Below are 21,439 nucleotides of genomic sequence, written 5' to 3'. Positions count from 1 at the left end.
TAATATGCCTCAAATTCATTGAATCTTCCAGGGTGAGGACCTTTGCTTTGACATCTCCATCGACAAATAACATACTACATATGTACTTGAGCGAAGTAGAAGCCTTGATATGAAGAATTTACAATCCAACTTTTGTTTCAAAGGTCCAATAACTGGAATGTTTGGTGTTGGGTGCTAGTCTATTCTAATCAGCAGAGCAAAACCCCCCAAAAAAATCTAATTCCTGATAATCAAAGGCATAGATATCAAGAAATAACTTTCGGAAAATTTATTGACAAAAGAGCATTGACAGATAAAAGTGGTTGATTAGTTCATAGAAAAAACAATCCAAACAAACAATTGAAATTTCTTTAAATGTGGAACAACCATGCACAGATGACATTATCACAACTGAAATCTTTCTAAATGTTGGAAGAACCATAAGCAAATTCAAATGAATTAAATTTTTGTTTTCTCTTTTTATTCCAAATTCAGAAAATAAACCTTGGTACCTTGATCTTCTTGAGTAAAAATGATAAAAAATAAACTGAAAATTTGAGTTCTTAGTAAAAATGTTAGTAAAAGAGTAAGTAATTTTTAAAATTTATTTCAATGACCTTTATATTTTTATATTTTTAGATTTTATATAAATAGAATATAATAACAAAAAACACAACAGGCAATATAACGATCAATGCAAATAAGGTAGCTAAATAATATGAATTTTTCTAATTTCCAGATTTTCTTTCATAATATAATTTCCGATTTTGTTTGCTAACTGTATAATAAATATAAGAAAATAACGTATTTAAACATTAAAAAATTGTGCTACTTATTTAGAAAATATTGAGTATGAAGAAATTATTAAAATTGTTATACTATTGGTTATGTAACTTATCTTATATACGTAAGTGACTATTTTAGTTGCATATATTTGCAAATTTTTTATTTAATTTACATATGTTTGAAAAATTGATCACTTATAAAACAACTTCCACAATATTTAGGCTACTTATTTAGTAACTATGCAGTATGAAGAAATTATTAAAACTATTATGTTTTTCGTTATAAAAATTATGTTATATATCTAAGTGACTAATTTAGTTGTATATTTGCAAAATGATTACTTTAGTTGCATATTCTTAAAATTTTTATTTATATATGTTTGAAAAAACTGTCATTTATAAATCAAGTTTATTTACAAAGTGATGATTGGATTTGTGAACTTTGAACTTAATCATTTATTTTATAATTTTAAAAATTCCTGGAATTGAATTTGTTAAAAAATTGATAAGTTTGATATTTATTTTTTACATATATTAACATATAAATCAAATAATTCGTATATCATAATTTTGTGAATTAATATTAATCAAATAAAAATAATTATAAATATGCATAATAACATTTTCAAACAATAAAGTTATCTGCGTCGTATATCATAATTTTGTGAATTAATATTAATCAAATAAAAATAATTATAAAATATGCATATTAACATTTTCAAACAATAAAGTTATCCGCACCTAGAGAGAGAAAGCGCCAAGAATGGCGATTTTTCTCGCTGATTTCAGCTTCACTATTCAAGATCTCCGCGTCAGAAACGTCTCTTCGTCTTTACCAATGTGCTCTCTTCTTTCCTGCAACCATTCTGGAGATCGATCATTATTAACGGAGGACGAACTATTTCTTGAAGTTACGAAGTTTCAGAAATCGCCAGAGCGACTTTTTTCGCTTTTCTTCCGCAGGCGCGCTGTCTTTAGGGATGGTGGCTTATCGGCACTCTGTAATCTCTGGAAGGTTTTCAACGCTTCCTGGAGGATTCCCATCCGCGACCCATAAGAAACAGTCGGTCTGCAAGGGATGTCGGATTCTTGAAGTCCGCTAATCGGATTATCTCATTCCTTTCTATTTAATTACAGTTGGACACAGATCTCGATCGATGTCGTCGATTTGATTAGAAAATTGCTTATAAAATTCATGTTTCACTCTGGATTTAGATCGATTCAGGATTAATATCTGAAGCTTGTTATTGAAATCATTTTCTTTTGGACAACCTTTATTTAAATCTCATAATGTTTTATGTGTGATTGTTTGTGCCCTAGACAGGAGGTAGAATCTTCATTTGGTTGATTTCGTTTGAGAATCTACCATTCGTATGGCTGAATCACGCTCAACCATTATTGTTACAAGGGCAAGAGGAAATTCCGAGGCAACTCCTATGGATATAGAGAATCTCCCGTCTGGAGCGTCTGGACGAGAAAAGTACAAGTCTGGAGCCTTTAAAATTGAGGGAACAGGTGAGGAAATCAAGGAGGGTGCCTATCTGGTTGCAATAAATTGAACCTCTCCAATTCCAAACTTAAACCGGATGCAGGTATATCTTCAAACCCAAATATAGCGTAAGATTCCATTTGGATACATGATGTATCTATCTACCCAAATTTTGATACACCTAAAAAAGACCATCAAATTCATCCTAGTTTGCTTCCATTTCATATATCTTTTCCAAAACACAAAATAAAATGAAAGGACAATTTCTCGTCGAAATAACTTTCACTATAAAAATAATATTTATATTATTTTTCATTATATATAAAAATAAAAATTATACATATATATATTAAATTATTAGCATTATATAACTTAATTTAATAAAATAATGAAATAATAATAAAAACTCATATAATATATATATATATATTAAATTTAAATATTTAAAAAACTTTGATATATAATAATAATAATAACAATAAAATGTTAGGTTAAAATTTTAAATTTACTTAATAATAAGATGTGAGGAAAGATATTTAAGAATATTAAATCAAGATTCTCAATTAATCTAAGGGAAAATGTGGGTAAAACAAATAACATAAAAATTTCAAAAGCCAAAAGTAAATGTTAACAAATTCTCAAAAACAAAAACAATTTAAAAAAGTAAATCTTAACAAGAAAATTCCTAAAATTAAAAAGTAAATCTTACAGTAAATCTATAAACCCTATCTATAAGAGATGATGTTAAATCTTACAGAAATCTCTCTTCACCATATATATATATAGAAGTCTTCAATGGGCTCGCTTGGCAACCAAATGCGGTCGACCGACGATCCAAGTTGCGCCTGGCAACCAAATGCCGACTTCGTCCACCGTGAAAATCACCGAGGATCTAGTCGTCTTCCATGTCTATTCCTCTTCTCTAGCATCATTGCGTTAGGGTTGAAGCAGGTTATTCGTATGGTCAAACATGTTAATGACAATCACTGGAGGATCTTCACGTTCATATTAACAGAACTGCTCTTTGAATTGGGAATCTAGTCTCGGCGGTCAGTTGGTTGATGAATATGGTTCAGATTAAACTTGGGACTCTTGGATTTGGGAGTATTCACATCTATAGATCACTTTCGTCCCTTTTCAGATTTTGGTTTGGTCTGCTCTTCTCTTTTACGTTTGACCAACATATTTTGTTTTTCAAAATCCTCAATTACTGATAATAATGATATGATACCCTAAAATTGAATCCAATTCTAGTACTGTTACAGATTCTAGTACTGTTTTTCAAAAGAGAATATTAATTTGGGGGAAGCGAAGAGAGAGAACATATATAAGAGGATAGTATTTCGGAGCGGATAGAACACTAACCAGGAAATCTAATTTGTAATCCAGCATTTTTTAGATTTGAGAACACTAACCAGGAAATCTTAGAATGGTGGGTAGTGGAAAATCATTATTTATGTTATCTGTTTTTTTCATGATATTAGAATCATTGATAATATATTTTTCATGTTAATCTCTTAGATGTTCACGTAGGCTTAGGGAGATCTTCCTTAAACAAGACAAGACAATTTGAAGTATAATTCTGAAGAACAATTGTCATCATTTTTGATAAATTCAATCTGAAGTACAATTCTTGTGGTCAAAGCAGGCTTAGAGAGATCTTTCTTAAACAAGACAATCTTATTTAATTGTTAAAGTTGAAGATGATGATGAGGAAAATGAAGAACTTGTGCCAACACTCATTCATGATGTTGGTAAGTTTTTGCTTGCTAAAGCTGAATACATATGTTAAAATGATCTTATCTTCTTATAATTTATTTTGTAATGATATACTTTACAGCTAAGATAGAGGCTGTAAAACCCATTGCAACCAAGGATAAAACTGTTGCCAAGCCTGAAACATCTTCCAAGCAAAAGGTGAACACTGTTGAACCAATAAAGGATAGCTCTGATGAATCTAATGATGACTCTGATAAGGTAATTCATGTTTTACTGTTATTCAGATAATGAAAAAACTTTGAAGAAGGTTCAAATAGCCTATCTAATATTTGATTGATTCGTGGTTGTTGATTTAGGATATGGAGGGTGATTCTGATGACTCTGATGATGAAGAGGAAACCCAACTCCCAAGAAAGTATCTTTTATTTTACTTTTTATTTTCGGTTGCAAATGCTTTTTGCGGGTCTGCTCTAATATTTTGACAAAATTTTCTATTGAAGACTATTAATGATAAGAAGAGAGCCAATGATTCAGCTTCAAAGACTCATGTTCAATCTAAGAAGACTAAGGCTGATACCACCCCTCAAAAGAAAGGTTATCAAATTGGGTTTTCAAAAAATCACTTTTTTCATTACATATCGACACAATTATGGACTGTTTTGGATGATGCAAATATTATAAATTTCAGATGGAAAAAGGTAGCTCATGTAACTACTCCTCATCCCGTAAAGTAAGCAGGAAAAACTCAAGCATGAAAAGGACAACAAAGCCCAAACTCTGATGCCAAAATCACTTACAAATCCTACACCAAGTATGCTTACTTCTAAAAGAACATTTTATGTTTTTGAATTTGCGACTTCGTTTTAACTTTTTGCATTATAAAATATATTTGTAAGACATTCACCTCCGACAATGCTCTTCAATCTCATGCCCGGGCAAAGCATGACGCCAAGTAGATATATATTTTGCATGTGTTGCTGATGTTCTTGAAATGGAGTAGTTCTGCCCTTATTAACAAGCAATTCCCCCTACAAATTTCATAATACATGAGCAAATCAAAACTGTGTTGTATGATGCTTATCCTACCTCCGATAATTTTGTCAAATATAAAATTATGTGATCTTGTTCCATGTTTATTTTTTTTATGAAATAATTAATGGCGCGGGATTGATGGCATTGGTCATGAGTACTAATATGATCCCAATTTAAAAATTGTATAGACAATCTTGCCTTTAAAATAGTTCAGATATAAATACACTACAATCAAAGAAGTTTATAGGCAAATATGCTCTTAAGTACAATTTGTTATGCAGTTCTAATCTTATTGTTTAAAGAATTGAACGATGTAATATGTTGCTTTAGATAGAAACATAAAGATGATGTGATTCTAATTCTCAACTTTTGATTAGAGTCAATATTGCACTACTTTCCTAGTACACTTACTATTTGAATCATTTTATTATTATTAAATAGGTTAATTCATGTATCTGAATTGCCATATCTAGTTATGTCTCTCATCAAGTAAAATTTTCCGTCACTTGTATTTCCTATCTTAATGGATTATCTTCCATCTTCTAAACATATAACATGGCATTTCCTTAATGAATGGACAAAACCAAGTTTCTCAGACCTTTCTACAAACAAATATCAGGTATTATTCATGTATTTTTTCCCCTTAAAATATCAACCTAAGGCTCCTTCAGTAATACTTTGCATCATATTGTTCTAATCGGTTGAACGATCTATGGTTCAATTTAAGTGTACTTTGATGATCTGTTCATATTCTGATTGTTTGTTTTTTATTCATATTTTTCAATTTCAATTTGATGAATACACTTTAGTCTATTTATAATTCAATAACATAATAACACTGTGGTTTGAAACAAATTTTCCCAAGCGGTAGAGATTAAAAAGAAGCTGACCAAGAAGCATTTCATACATCATGTCTTTGGGTATGAACATTTGGTAAAATTCATTATCCAAATTATTTTGTAGGTTATTGTCATTTTTGGAAACCATGATAACAAATGTATAATTTTCTTTGTATTCCTTTCGATTTATGAAATAATTGTTATTTTTATCTTGTATGGAGTTACTTTAATATTTTAGTATACAAATTTGTCTTTTAGTTTAATTGTTTTTAAAATTTTTAAAACTTTATCAAAAACTTTTAATACTTTAGTTAATATATTTTTTATTTAATTATGATATTATTTTATGAGATAATATTATTGATATAATTTATATTTCATTTGATAAAAATGTCAATAATGAGTAGGAAATGTCTCTACAAGAAGTTTTATTGTTCCAAGTAATCCGATGATCGATTCTTTTCTCTGATAAGTGATATCAATGGTTTGGTTGCCGAAATATATACTTTTTCCTTACATATATCATCATGGATCAATGTATTATTCATGGAGATAGATCTATCTATATCAATTGCGGATTGAACAGTAAGAGAATCTCTTATTCCACTTTGATCAACAACAATGATTCGACTTTAATTATTACTTCCTTCAACTTTCAACTCTAATCCATGATCTACTTTAAAGAAATGACTAGATCCAAAAAGTGATAATCTAATTGGATCGAGAGTAAGGTGTGTTGCCCGGAAGAACAAGGTACCAAGGTTTTTGAGAAAAATGTAATTCTTTTAAAATGTAATTTTGTTGTCCAACCTATAGTTCTGTCTAAGTTTTATATTTTATAATGTCTATACCTTTTCTTTATTTGCAAGTTCATATGTAGGGCCCTCATCCTGAGAGATTTCGTGAATTGAAATGAGAGACGTAAATATATCGAATATTGTTGCCATGGAACAAAGCCGCTTGTTGGTCCATACATGTATAATAATTCTATTTATCTTTTTTAATGTGTTTACTTTATATAATTGTTTGAATAACACTATACAATATATTTTAATTAAAGGATATTATTAGAATCCTCATTCATTATATATAGCGTTTATGAATTCAGGTAAGTTTTCTTTTTATTATATTTAAATTTATATTTTCATATTTGTGTTTTAAATACATAATATATTTTATTTTATGTATTATAGGTTTGTTTTTGGATGCATAATATAATTTTTTATTTTTAGATTTTAAAAATTATAAGAATTCAAATATATCAAATTTAAATCTTATTTTATATTTTTTTTATTAAATAATATTTAATTTAAATTTTAAATACATCAAATTTAAATCAAAATTATTACTCTTTTTAATTTTATTTTTAACATATAATTACTATTTTTATACAAATTTATTTTCTCATTAAATTTTAATTTTGTATTAAACATATTTTTATTAAATTTAAATTTGCATTTAACTTGTAAAAAATACATATTTTCTATTCAATCTAATATTATATAAATTTTCCATTTAACTTTTTTTTATTAAATTTAAATTTTCATTTAACATATTTTACATTAAATTTTATTTCTTTTTATACTTATATATTTCTTAAGAATATATTTTTTTAAATACTCTTATTATTTCTATAAACAATTTTAAATTTTGAATTAAACTTATTTTTCTCATTAATTCATAAATAATGTTTTATTTATTTTACATTAAACATAATTTCTATTAAACTTATAAAAATTATAATTTTTTTAATTTAATCTATTATAATATAATTTGATTTTTGTATTAAACTTATTTTCATTAAATTTGAAGTAGACTTAAATTTATTATTAATTCTTAAAACACAATTATATTTTATATGAAATTTATTTAATTAAATTTAAATTTGCATTAAACTTATTAAAATTAAATTTTTCTATAAATATAAAATTATTTAAATTTAAATTTAAATTTAATTTATTAATAACTATTTATATTATATTTTATTTAGTTTTTTACTTATACATTTTTTATATCAAGAATATTACTTGTTGCTTTAAAATAATTTTAACTAAATTAAATTTGTATTAATTTTTTTAAAACATATTTTGAATTAAATTTCATTTAATTTTTTACTTATATATTTTTTTAATAAGAATATTATATATTTTTTAAATATTAGTATAATATTTATAAATAATATTAAAATTTTAATTAAACTCATATTAATCATTAATTTATAAACACATTTTTATATTTTGCATTAAATGTTTTTTCATTAAATTTAAATTTTCCATAAAATTATAAAAATTTCATTTTTTTCCTATTTAATCTAATATAATTAAAATTTTGTATTAAACTTACTTTCATTAAATTTAAATTTAAATAAAGTTTATTAAAAAAATAATTTGTATTAAATTTTATTTAAATATTTACTTATATATTTCGTATATTAAGAATATTATTTATTTTTTATATATTCTTATTATGTTTTTAAATAATTTTAAAATAAAAATATATTTATCATTAAAATATAAACAAACTTTCATATTTTGCATTAAAATTATAAAAATTATATTATCTCTATTTAATCTAAAAAACTTATTTTATAAAAATTTTCTAAAAAACTTATTTTAATTAAAATTAAATTTGTATTGAATCTATTAAACACATATTTTGCATTAATATTTTTTTATTTTTTATTTATATATTTATTATATTATGAATATATATTTTTTTAATATTTTTATTATGTTTATAAATAATTTTAAATTAAACTTATATTTATTACTAATTCATAAAATTTGAATATTTTGTATATTTTAATTAAATTTTAATATTAGTATTAAATAATAAATAATATTTGAGAAAAGAAATCAGAATTAAATTTAAATTTTACATTAGTATTATTTTTTTTTGTGCTTGATAATGAGAAAATTCAAGAGAACTAAAACTAAATGGAGATCTTTAGGAAATCTCGAAGAACATTGTGTAAGTAGAGGTAGAAGGGATTTTTTGCATTACAATAATAGTGAAGATTCGAGAATGCACATACCAAATACCGGGTAAAGCGATTTAAATAAATTTAAGAAGCAATGATCTAATTGGATCAATACCAAGGTGAAGTGTCTTGTCTGGAATGTTCGGTTACGAACTACTCATGAAGATCAAGGTAAGGTTTGTTGTCTAAAATTTTGAGTAATGATTTGAACAGAAAGATAAAAAAAATATGATTTTTTTAATTTGCAGGATTCTTCCAAATTTAGAAAGATTCCAGCTGTGATAATGTCATCAAAGAATGTATTGGATTGAATTGACAGGTAAAAACTATTGATTTATTGTTTTTTCTATGAACTTATCAACCGTTACTTCTGATGGTAATTCTATAAAGCCATTAATGAACCTCTAAATTCATTATTTGGATCGGAGCTTAGGCATCATCTTCTACCTACTATTACCCATGTCTCATCTCATCTTTCTGTCTAAATCTTTTGTCAATAAACTTTTTTGATGTTATTTCTTGACATCATGCCTTTGATTTTCAGTGATAAAAATTCCTTGAGGGGTTTTTGCACTGCTGATCAAAATAGACGAATAACCAACACCAAACATTTCAGTTATTGGTTATATATCGAATGCTAATGGACTTTTTAAACCACAATTGGATGATAAACTCTCCATATGAAGGATTCTAAATTCGCTCAAGTTATTTTCTATATGGTAAAGTAGACCTAATTATAATTTGAAATTTGTTTTCAAGTTTCTTATTTTGTTTGAATTTGATAAATTATTTTGATACATTTCTCACGATATTGTTTCACACTTTTGAATATTAGTGTGATAAAAAATAACATATTTGTTTCTCGTTGTATTTAAGGACTACCCTCATTCAAAGGGTTTTAGTAAATTTTCTACATCAATTTGTTAATAGCAGTCAAGATGGTGTTTCTTTTCATCCTTTGCATCTTCTAGCTTTAGGGTTGTCACAAGATGACAAACAACACAATATACGTGACTGTAACAATATGCATCATGGGCTAGACACTTCTTTGCCGATAAAAGAAAATAATTTTTAATGCACAGGTTGCGCTACATATTCTCTATGCAATCTAAATTTTGAAACTATTGATACAAGTATTTTTAGTTTCTACTTTTAAAATACAAGGAAAATATGTCATGGTCCTTCCAAACTATAGTTTTGTCTTGATTTTATATTTTACAATTTCTATGCATTTTCATTATTTGCAAATTCATGTAGTATGTTACTTGTCAGGTAAAGTTGATGGAGATGTTAGAGCTAGAGACCTTCACCTTGAGAGATTTTGTGAATTTAAGGGATATTAGAATAACTCTTAAATTATTCATAGTGTTGGTCCAAAGATATCTAATGGTTGGGCTGACAAAAATTTTCAACACAAAATAGATCATCTTGATGAATTTTGTCTGTCTTTGGAGAGGCAATATGGTGTTAGTGGTTGGACTTCTGAATTTGAGCGGGTAGAACAATATACTTAATTGAATTAAGTAAACTTAATTTTGTTATGTGATGTTCTCTACATATTTATAATGTTTTAATGATTTTAATTTTATCATCCTTTTGGACCTGTTTCAAAAACACGAGAAAATCTAAATGCGGAAAATGTGTAACATATCTATCGGAATGAAGTAAAATGATCTCTTTATCATTGCGTTGACATGATTTTTTTTATAATCATACTCTATTGAATGATTGTAACTTGATGTACTTATTTAGTTGTTTCTTTTCATCATATTTAAATTTATATTATCATATTTCTATTTTAGATGCATACTTTGTTTTTATGCATTATAGGTTTATTTATAAATACATGATATAATTTTTTTTATTTTTATGCATTATCGATTTTTAAAATTATAAGAATTTAAATTTAAATTTAAATAATCCATATTTAGTTTAAAAATAAATAAACTTATATATTATCCTTAATTTTAGTTTAACTTTATAAATGTTAAAAATATTGATAGAATTTATATTATATTTATTAAAATCTTATTTTGCATGTTTTCTATTTAATCCTATTTAATTAAAATTTTAAATACATCAAATTTAAATCAAAACTATTATTTTATTTAATTTTTAACATATAATTATTATTTTTTATATAAAATTATTTTCTCATTAAATTTAAATTTTGCATTAAACATATTTTTATGAAACTTAAATTTTAATTTAATTTATATAAAATACATATTTTTTATTTAATCTAATACTATATCAATTTTTCATTTAACTTTTTTTTATACAAGCATTTAACATATTTTACATTAGATTTTATTTCGTTTTTATATTTATGTATTTCTTAAAAATATATATTTTAAATAATCTTATTATTTTTCTACATAATTTTAAATTTTGAATTAAACATACTTTTACAATTAATACATAAACAAATATTTATATTTTGCATTAATCATATTTTTCATTAAACTTATAAAAATGGTATTTTTTCAATTTAATCTAATATAATTTAAATTTTCATTAAATTTATGTTCATTAAATTTAAATTATCATTAAACCTGTTTTAAACATATTTTGCCTTACATTTTATTAGATTTATTTATATATTTCTTATATTAAAAATATTAGTTAATTTTTAAATAATCTTCTAATGTTTATAAATAATTAAAAAATTTGACTTAAATTTTAATTTATTATTAATTCATAAATAAATTTTATATTATACATTAAATGTATTTAATTAAATTTAAATTTCATTAAACTTATTAAAATTGATTATTTTCAGTAAATATTATATATATTAAATTTTATTAAACTTTTTATAATTTTATTTTTATATATAATATAATTTAAATTTAAAGTATACATTAAACTTATTAAAAAAAATTCATTATATTTTATTTAGTTTTTTACTTATATATTTTTTTGTTTAAGAATATTACTTGTTTTTCAATATTCTTATAATGTTTATAAATAATTTTAAATTTTTAATTAAACTTATATTATAATTTTTATTCATAAAAAAAATTTTAGATTTTTATAAAATTTAAATTTGGATTAAATTTATTAAAATTATATTTTTTTTCTATTTTCATTATATTTAAATATTGCATTAAAATTATTTTTATTAAATTTAAATTTGTATTAATTTATTTAAAGCATATTTTGTATTAAATTTAATTTAATTTTTTACTTATTTATTTTTATATTAAGAACATAATGTATTTTTTAAAATATTTATAAATAATTTTAAAATTTCAATTAAACTCATATTCATTATTAATTCATAAACACATTTTTATATTTTGCATTAAATGTATTTTCATTAAATTTAAATTTACACTAAACTCGTGAAAATTTTGTTTTTTTAATTAATTTTATATAATTTAAATTTTATATTAAACTTACTTTCATTAAATTTATATTTGGATAAAAATTATTAAAATTTTTTTTTATTAAATAACTTTTATATTTTTACTTATATATTTCTTAAATTATAAAATATTATTTATTTTTTAAATATTCTTATAGAATATTATTCATTTTTTAAATATTCTTAATATTTTTTTATAATAATTTTGAAATAAAATTATATTTATTATTAAATAATAAAAAAACTTTTATATTTTGCATTAAACTTTTAAAAATTGTATTATTTCTATTTAATCTAATATAATTTAAATTTTCCAATAAACATTTTTTTTTTATTAAATTTAAATTTGTATTAAATCTATTAAACACATATTTTACATTAAAATTTATTTAGTTTTTTTACTTATATATTTCTTATATTATGAATATTATTTATTTTTTAAATATTCTTATTATATTTATAAATAATTTAAAATTAAACTTATATTTATATTAATTCATAAACAAACTTATATATTTTTTATATTTTAATTAAATTTAAATTTTGCTATTAAATAAAAAACCAATATTTGAGAAAAGAAATCAAAATTGGAAATCTCCAATAACATTGTGTAAGTAGAGATAGGAGAGATTTTTTGCATTACAATAATAGTAAAGATTCGAGAATGCACATACCACATATCGGGTGAATCGATTTAAATAAATTCAAGAAGCAGTGATCTAGTTGGATCAATACCAAGGTGAAGTGTATTTCTGGAATATCCGGTTATGAACTACTCATGAAGATCAAGATAAGGTTTGTTGTCTAAAATTTTGAGTAAATATTTGAACAGAAAGAGAAAAAGAAAATTTAATTATTTAAATTTGCAGGGTTATTCCAAATTTAGAGAGATTTCAGTTGTGATAATATCATCAAAGAATATATTGAATCGAATTGACAGGTAAAAATTATTGATTATCTTTTTCTATAAAATCATTAATAAATCTCTAAATTCATTATTTGGATCGGAGCTTGGTCATTATCTTCTACCCATGTCTCATGTCATCATTCTGTCTAAGATCTTTTCTCAATAAACTTTTCTGAAGTTATTTCTTGACAACAATGCCTTTGATTTTCAGGGATCATAATTTCTTGAGGATTTTTTGCACTGCTGATCAAAATAGACTGACAACCATCACCAAACATTCTAGTTATTGGTTATATATCGAATGTTAATGGAAATTTTGAACTACAATTGGATGGTAAACTCTCCATATTAAGGAGTCTGTATTCGCTCAAGTTTTTTTCTATATGGTAAAGACCTAATTATAATTCGAAATTTGTTTTGAAATTTTTGATTTTGTTTAAATTTCATAAATTGTTTTGATACATTTCTCACGATATTGTTTCACACTTTTGAATATTAGTGTGATGAAAAATAACATGTTTGTTTCTCGTTGTATTTCAGGACAACCCTCATTCAAAGGGTTTTAGTAAATTTTCTACATCAATTTATTAATAGTAGTCAAGATGGTGTTCCTTTTCATCATTGACATCTTCTAGTTTTAGGCTTGTCACAAGATGACAAACAACACAATATATGTGACCGTAACAACATGCATCATGGGTTAGACACTTCTTTGTCGATAAAAGAAAAATAAATTAATGCACAAGTTGCGCTACATATTCTTTATGCAATCTACATTTAGAAACTATTGATACTTTCCTTTTTAGTTTCTAATTTTAGCATACAAGGATAATGTGTTAAGGTCTTTCCAAACTATAGTTCTGTCTTCTTGGTTTTATATTTTACAATTTCTCTACATTTTCATTATTTACAAATTCATATACAGTATGTTATTTGTCAGGAAAAGTTGATGGAGATGTAAGAGATAGAGACTCTCACCTTGCGAGATTCTGTAAATTTATGAGATATTAGAATAACTTTTAAATTATTCAAAGAGTTAGTCCTAAGATAGCTAATGGTTGGGCTGAAAAAAATTTCAACACAAAATAGATCATGTTGATCCTAATTCTTTAGTTGTCTTTGAAGAGGCAATATGGTGTTAGTAGTTGGACTTCTGAACTTGAGCAGGTAGAACAATATACTTAATTGAATGAAGTAAGCTTACTTTTGTTATGTGATGCTCTCTACATATTTATAAGATTTTAATAATTTTAATTTTATCATCCTTTTGGACCTGTTTCTTAAACATGAGAAAATGTAAATGCGAAACACGTGTAAAATATCTAGTAGAATGAACTAAATTTATCTCTCTATCATTGCATTGACATGATTTTGTTTTATACTCACACTTTATTGAATGGTTGTAATTTGATGTATTTATTTAGTTCTTTATTTTAATATACAACTATTGACACATTTATGTTTTGTATGTTAAATATGATTAATCTCAGATCACGAAGGTGAATCAAATGAAAGACATAAATATATAGGATATTACTGCCATGGAGCAAAGCCGCTTATTGGTCCATACATGTATAATAATTATATTTACCTTTTTAATGTGTTTACTATATATAATTGTTTGAATAACACTATACAATTAATTGCAGGATGTTATTAAAATCTTCATTCATTATATATTAATGTTTACACCAATTCAAGTAAGTTTTCTTTTCATCCTATTTAAATTTATATTATCATATTTCTATTTTAGATGCATATTTTGTTTTTATGCATTATAAGTTTATTTTTAAATACATGATATAATTTTTTTTTTATGCATTATCGATTTTAAAAATTATAAGAATTTAAATTTAAATAATCCATGTTTAGTTTAGAAATAAATAAACTAATATACCATTATTAATTTTAGTTTAACTTTACAAATGTTAAAAATATTAATAGAATTTGTAATAGATTTGTTAAAATTTTATTTTACATTTTTTCTATTTAATCCTATACAATTAAATTTTAAATACATCAAATTTAAATCAAAACTATTACGTTATTTATTTTATTTTTAACCTATAATTATTATTTTTTATATAAAATTATTTTCTCATTAAATTTAAATTTTGAATTAAAAATATTTTTATTAAATTTAAAGTTAAATTTAACTTATATAAAATACATATTTTCTATTTAATTTAATACTATCTCAATTTTTCATTTAACTTTTTTTATACAAGCATTTAACATATTTTACATTAAATTTTATTTTGTTTTTATATTTATGTATTTCTTAAGAATGTATATTTTAAATAATCTTATTATTTTTCTAAATAATTTTAAATTTTGAATTAAACATACTTTACTATTAATTCATAAACAAGATTTTATATTTTGCATTAAACATATTTTACATTAAACTTATAAAAATGGTATTTTTTCAATTTAATCTATTATAATTTATAATCTAATTTAAATTTGCATTAAATTTATTTTCATTAAATTTAAATTATCATTAAACCTATTTTGCCTTATATTTTATTTAGATTTACTTATATATTTCTTATATTAAAAATATTATTTATTTTTTAAATAATCTTATAATGTTTATAAATAATTTAAAATTTTGACTTAAATTTAAATTTATTATTAATTCATAAATAAATTATTTTATTTTACATTAAATGTATTTAATTAAATTTAAATTTCATTAAACTTATTAAAACTTGAATTTTTTCAATAAAATATAAATAATTTAAATTTGTATTAAACTTTTTATAATTTTATTTTTATATATGATATAATTTAAATTTAAAATATAAATTAAACTTATTAAAAAAATTCATTATATTTTATTTAGTTTTTTACTTATATATTTCTTTTATTAAGAATATTACTTGTTATTTTAAATATTCTTATAATGTTTATCAATAATTTTAAATTTTAAATTAAACTTATATTTTAATTTTTATTCATAAACAAATTTTTATATTTTTATAAAATTAAAATTTGGATTAACTTTATTAAAATTATAATTTTTTTTCTATTTTTATTATATTTAAATTAGTATTAATTTTTTTAAAGCATTTTTTGTATTAAATTAAATTAAATGTTTTACTTACTTATTTTTATATTAAGAACATAATATAATTATTAAAATATTTTTATAATATTTTTAAATAATTTTAAAATTTTAATTAAACTCATATTTATTATTAATTAATAAACACATTTTTATATTTTGCATTATTTATTTTCATTAAATTTAAATTTACACTAAACTTATGCAAATTTTATTTTTTTAATTAATTTAATTTAATATAATTTAAATTTTGTATTAAACTTACTTTCATTAAATTTATATTTGGATAAAAATTATTAAAAAAAACATTTTTTAAAAATATTATTTAGATTTTTACTTATATATTTCTTATATATATTATTATTTATTTTTTAAATATTCTTAATATTTTTATAAATAATTTTGAATTAAAATTATATTTATTATTAAATAATAATAAAAAACTTTTATATTTTGTATTAAACTTTTAAAAATTGTATTATTTTTATTTAATCTAATATAATTTAAATTTTCCAATAAACTTTTTATTATTAAATTTAAATATATATTAAATTTATTAAACACATATTTTGCATTAAAATTTATTTAGTTTATTTACTTATATATTTCTTATATTATGAATATTATATATTTTTTAAATATTCTTATTATATTTATAGATAATTTTAAATTAAACTTATATTTATATTAATTCATAAAAAAAACTTATATATTTTGCATATTTTTATTAAATTTAAATTTTACTATTAAATAAAAACCAATATTTTATAAAAGAAATCAAAATTGGAAATCTTCAAGAACATTGTGTAAGTAGAGGTAGGAGGGATTTTTTGCATTATAATAATAGTGAAGGTTCGAGAATGCACATACCACATACCGGGTGTAGAGATTTAAATAAATTCAAGAAGCAATGATCTAGTTGGATTAATACCAAGGTGAAGTGTGTTCTCCGGAATGTCCAGTTACAAACTACTCATGAAGATCAAGGTAAGGTTTGTTGTCTAAAATTTTTAGTAAAGATTTGAACAGAAAGAGAAAAAAAATATAATATTTTAAATTTGCCGGGTTCTTTCAAATTTATAGAGATTCCAGTTGTGATAATGTTATCAAAGAATATATTTAATTGAATTGACAGGCAAAAATTATTGATTGATTGTTTTTTCTATGAACTTATCAACCGTTACTTCTAATGGTAATTCTATAAAGAAATTAATGAACCTCTAAATTCATTATTTGAATCGGAGCCTTGTCATCATCTTCTATATACTAGTACCATGTCTCATCTCATTTTTCTGTCTAAGATCTTTTGTCAATAAAGTTTTCTGAAGTTATTTCTTGACATTCATGCCTTTGATTTTCAGGGATCAGAATTTGTTGAGGGTTTTTTACACTACTGATCCAAATAGACTGACAACCAACACCAACCATTTTCAGTTATTGGTTATACATCGAATGTTAATGGACTTTTTAAACCACAATTGAATGGTAAACTCTCCATATGAAGGCTTCTGCATTCGCTCAAGTTATTTTCTATATGGTAAAGACCTAATTATAATTCGAAATTTGTTTTGAAATTTCTGATTTTGTTTGAATTTAATAAATTGTTTTGATACATTTCTCATGATATTGTTTCACACTTTTGAATATTAGTGTGATGAAAAATAACTTGTTTCTTTCTCGTTGTATTTCAGGACTACCCTCATTCAAAGAGTTTTAGTAAATTTTTTACATCAATTTGTTAATAGCAGGCAAGATGGTGTTCCTTTTCATCCTTTACATCTTCTAGTTTTAGACTTGTCATGAGATGAGATGACAAACAACAGAATATACATGACCGTAACAACATGCATCATGGACTAGATAATTCTTTGCTGAAAAAAGAAAAGAATCTTTTAATGCAAAGGTTGCGCTACATATTCTCTATACAATCTAAATTTTGAAACTATTGATACATTTCTTTTTAATATTCTTATACTAAAAATTATAAGAATTTAAATTTAAATAATCCATGTTTAGTTTAGATTATAATTATTATTTTTTTATATAAAATTAATTTCTCATTAAATTTAAATTTTGTATTAAACATATTTTTATTAAATTTAAAATTGAATTTAACTTATATAAAATACATATTTTCTATTTAATCTAATACTATATCAATTTTGCAATTAATTTTTTTTATACTAGCATTTAACATATTTTACATTAAGTTTTATTTCGTTTTTATATTAATGTATTTCTTAAGAATATATTTTAAATAATCTTATTATTTTTCTAAATAATTTTAAATTTTGAATTAAATATACTTTTAATATTATTTCATAAACAAATTTTTATATTTTGCATTAAACATATTTTTCATTAAACTTATAAAAATGATATTTTTTTTCAATTTAATCTAATATAATTTATAATATAATTTAAATTTTAATTAAATTTATTTTCATTAAATTTAAATTATCATTAAACCTATTTTAAACATATTTTTCCTTACATTTTATTTAGATTTACTTATATATTTCTTAAATTAAAAATATTATTTATGTTTTAAATAATTTTATAATGTTTATAAATAATATAAAATTTTGACTTAAATTTAAATTTATTATTAATTCATAAATAAATTTTATATTTTACATTAAATGTATTTAATTAAATTTAAATTTCATTAAACTTATTAAAATTTAATTTTTTCAATAAATATTATATAATTTAAATTTCTATTAAACTTCCGGATTTGGATACATCCTTTGTTTCTTCTTCTAACCGGTTTGATTACCTGATCGGTTGGATTCTTGACCGGTCAGATTCTTGACCGTTCAAGATTCTTGACCGTTCCTGCACAGGAAATTTGTTTTTGTTAAGTTCTTATTTTAACCGGTCTAATTTATCTAACAATTTCTCCCTTTTTGATTATTTTATTTAAAATATTCAAAATCATGTGAGAAGTAAGCAGTAGGCCGGTTGTTTTAAAAGTTTGTTTGGCCGGATTTTTGAAAAACATTTAGAAAATTTAGAAAAAAATTGGAAAAATTTGAGAAAGTTTTTGTCTAAAAAAATTTTTATCTTATAAATTTCTCCCTTTTTGATTATTTTATTTAAAATATTCAAACCCATGTAAGGAATAAAGAAGTAGGCCGGTTTCCAAAAATACTTTATATATATAAAATAAGAAATATTATAAAGTTGACATAAAGTCTATTCCCTATTCTTGTTGTCCTTAGGCATATATCTCTTGAGGTATTCAGCCATCACTCCCTTTCCCGGATTGCAAGGATCGATGCCAAGTCTTGAGGAAGATGCTTGACCGCCCAAGGTGCCGGTGGTTGGTGAAGCCTGTGCTTGTGAAGTGACCGATCTGAGTGGAAGTACATTGACGCACCGCGCTATCTTTATTAGCGGTATAGCCTCGTCCTCAACTTCTACAACTTCTGGTGAAACCGGGTTGATTGGAGGAGCATTGGTCGGTTCAGCAATGACGTCCAATATCTGTTGAGTCCGTTTAGCCGCTGTCTTCTTGGTGGCCTTTCTCTTTCTGGTGACCGGTCCGGTTAAGGGAGCAGCTGGAATTGATTGTTTATTTGTTTCGGCGATATCTTCTTCTATCAACTGTTGTTGAATTAGTCGAGACGCGTCCTCATTCGCTTGTACCGCTTGTTTCGGTGCGGTATTTTCTACCACCTGAACATGTTGGGCCAAGGTCGCATCCGCCTGTTCCCATTCCTTCAGAATCCACATGTTCTCGTCTTCACCTTCTTGGAGCTTTTGAGCCGCGATCTCATTCGCTTTCTCAAGTGCTTCGTCGGCCGCTAGTTTGGCCGCAATCATTTCCGCCAACTATTCGGAGACCGCTTGTAGCGCGGCTTCGGTCTGGGTATGCTTTACTTCAAGCGCTATCATTCTTTGGTGTATCGAACCGGCCTGGATACCGGATTGATAATGACCCTCTCCAAGAGATGCCAACCTTTGATCCGTTGACGTAAGTTGCTGAGCGGTATGATTGTGACCCTCTTCAAGAGTCGTTAGCCTTTGATCTATATAACCGAGCCGCTGGTCGGTTTGAGCAAGACCGTCCTCCAAAGTTGTAGTTCTATGTGTCGTGGAGCTGATCAGTTGGTCGGTTAGGCCGTAGTTCTCTTCAACGGTTGTAAGTCATTGGATCGCAGAGTTGAGCATTTCACTGGTATACTGAACCAACTAGTGTGATTTTCTTCGTCCTTTCTTTCATTTTAGTCTTCCACGGGATGATGGCATCTTGATAAAACTCCTTGATGTATCCCTTGATGTGGTCCTCGGTCAGTACAGGCGCCGACGATTTATTGGTTTGTGGAGACCCAGGCCGATCGGTGAATGGATTATCCGTTTCGGTTTCAATTCTATTGACCGTGGATTCCGGTGGAGGAGGGACATTCTCGGCTTCTTTACGATTAGGACCGCCATTGGATTTGGATCCTCCATCATCGTCAAGATGAGATCTTGAAAAGTGTGAAGCTTCTTGATGACCGGCTTCCGATTCCAACCGTGTCATCTCATCGGTTAGCTCTTGTTCTTTAGCCTTTAACATTTCCGGCACTATTACATCGAGCTGGTTTTTGTCCTCTTCAGGGACATTCTATTCATGAAGGTGAAGGATGTGGCCGGTGAGTTCTTTTAACCGGGCGTGTGTTTCAACCATCCTTCATCTTCTAAGAGCGGTGACAACGCTCTTTGTCTTTGTCAGTTCGAACACCGACCTCTCCATTTCCACTAGTTTTTCCCATTTCTGATGAGCGGGATACTCTGGTAACATGTCGTCATAACCGACTTCCTATCGTTGAAGAGCCCACTGATAGTAAACATTGCTCACAACATGAGATTGTTTGAAAAGCTGCTCTATTATTTGGGAGACAAGTCCCTCTCCCAATTGTTGAATGTCGTCGTTCGCGGTTTCGTGTGCCTCCAATTGTCTGACTGAACCGGATTCATCATTAAGAGTTGTGGCCGGATTTTCCTCATCGACGACCTTCCCTTTTCCCTTGTTTGACCGATTTTGCTCGGTGTCGTTGGTGTTGGTGCGGCTAGAGATAGATACAGAATCCTCCGAATTAGGGATGTCTGCTTGAATATTAGCAGATCCGGATGTGTGAGGAACCGCCTTGCTTCCGGATTGTTCTGCCGTTAGAGCCTTCTTCTTCCTAGGCTGTGATTTCTTGGATTGAGTGGATGATTGTTTAGCGGTTGAGGCCTTCGCTCTGCTCGGTCGAACCGCTGTTCTCAAGAAGTGGTTAGA

At 24.7% G+C, this 21,439-nt stretch overlaps 1 protein-coding gene across 1 annotated transcript; it reads left to right on the top strand.

Annotated features, from left to right (window-relative positions):
* Window positions 1-2,137: 2,137 nt before the first annotated feature.
* LOC124939117 (histone deacetylase HDT1-like) lies at window positions 2,138-4,706 on the top strand. The gene is made up of 5 exons (XM_047479628.1): window positions 2,138-2,279; window positions 3,951-4,007; window positions 4,094-4,230; window positions 4,329-4,387; window positions 4,661-4,706. The coding sequence occupies exons 1-5, from the start codon at window positions 2,138-2,140 to the stop codon at window positions 4,704-4,706; spliced, it is 441 nt and encodes a 146-aa protein (XP_047335584.1).
* Window positions 4,707-21,439: the final 16,733 nt, after the last annotated feature.

The sequence above is a fragment of the Impatiens glandulifera genome, chromosome 5 (genome assembly GCF_907164915.1).
Source record: "Impatiens glandulifera chromosome 5, dImpGla2.1, whole genome shotgun sequence".
NCBI classification, from domain to species: domain Eukaryota; kingdom Viridiplantae; phylum Streptophyta; class Magnoliopsida; order Ericales; family Balsaminaceae; genus Impatiens; species Impatiens glandulifera.
The sequence above is the reverse complement of the archived record's forward strand: the minus strand, read 5'-3'. Positions and strand labels throughout refer to the sequence as shown.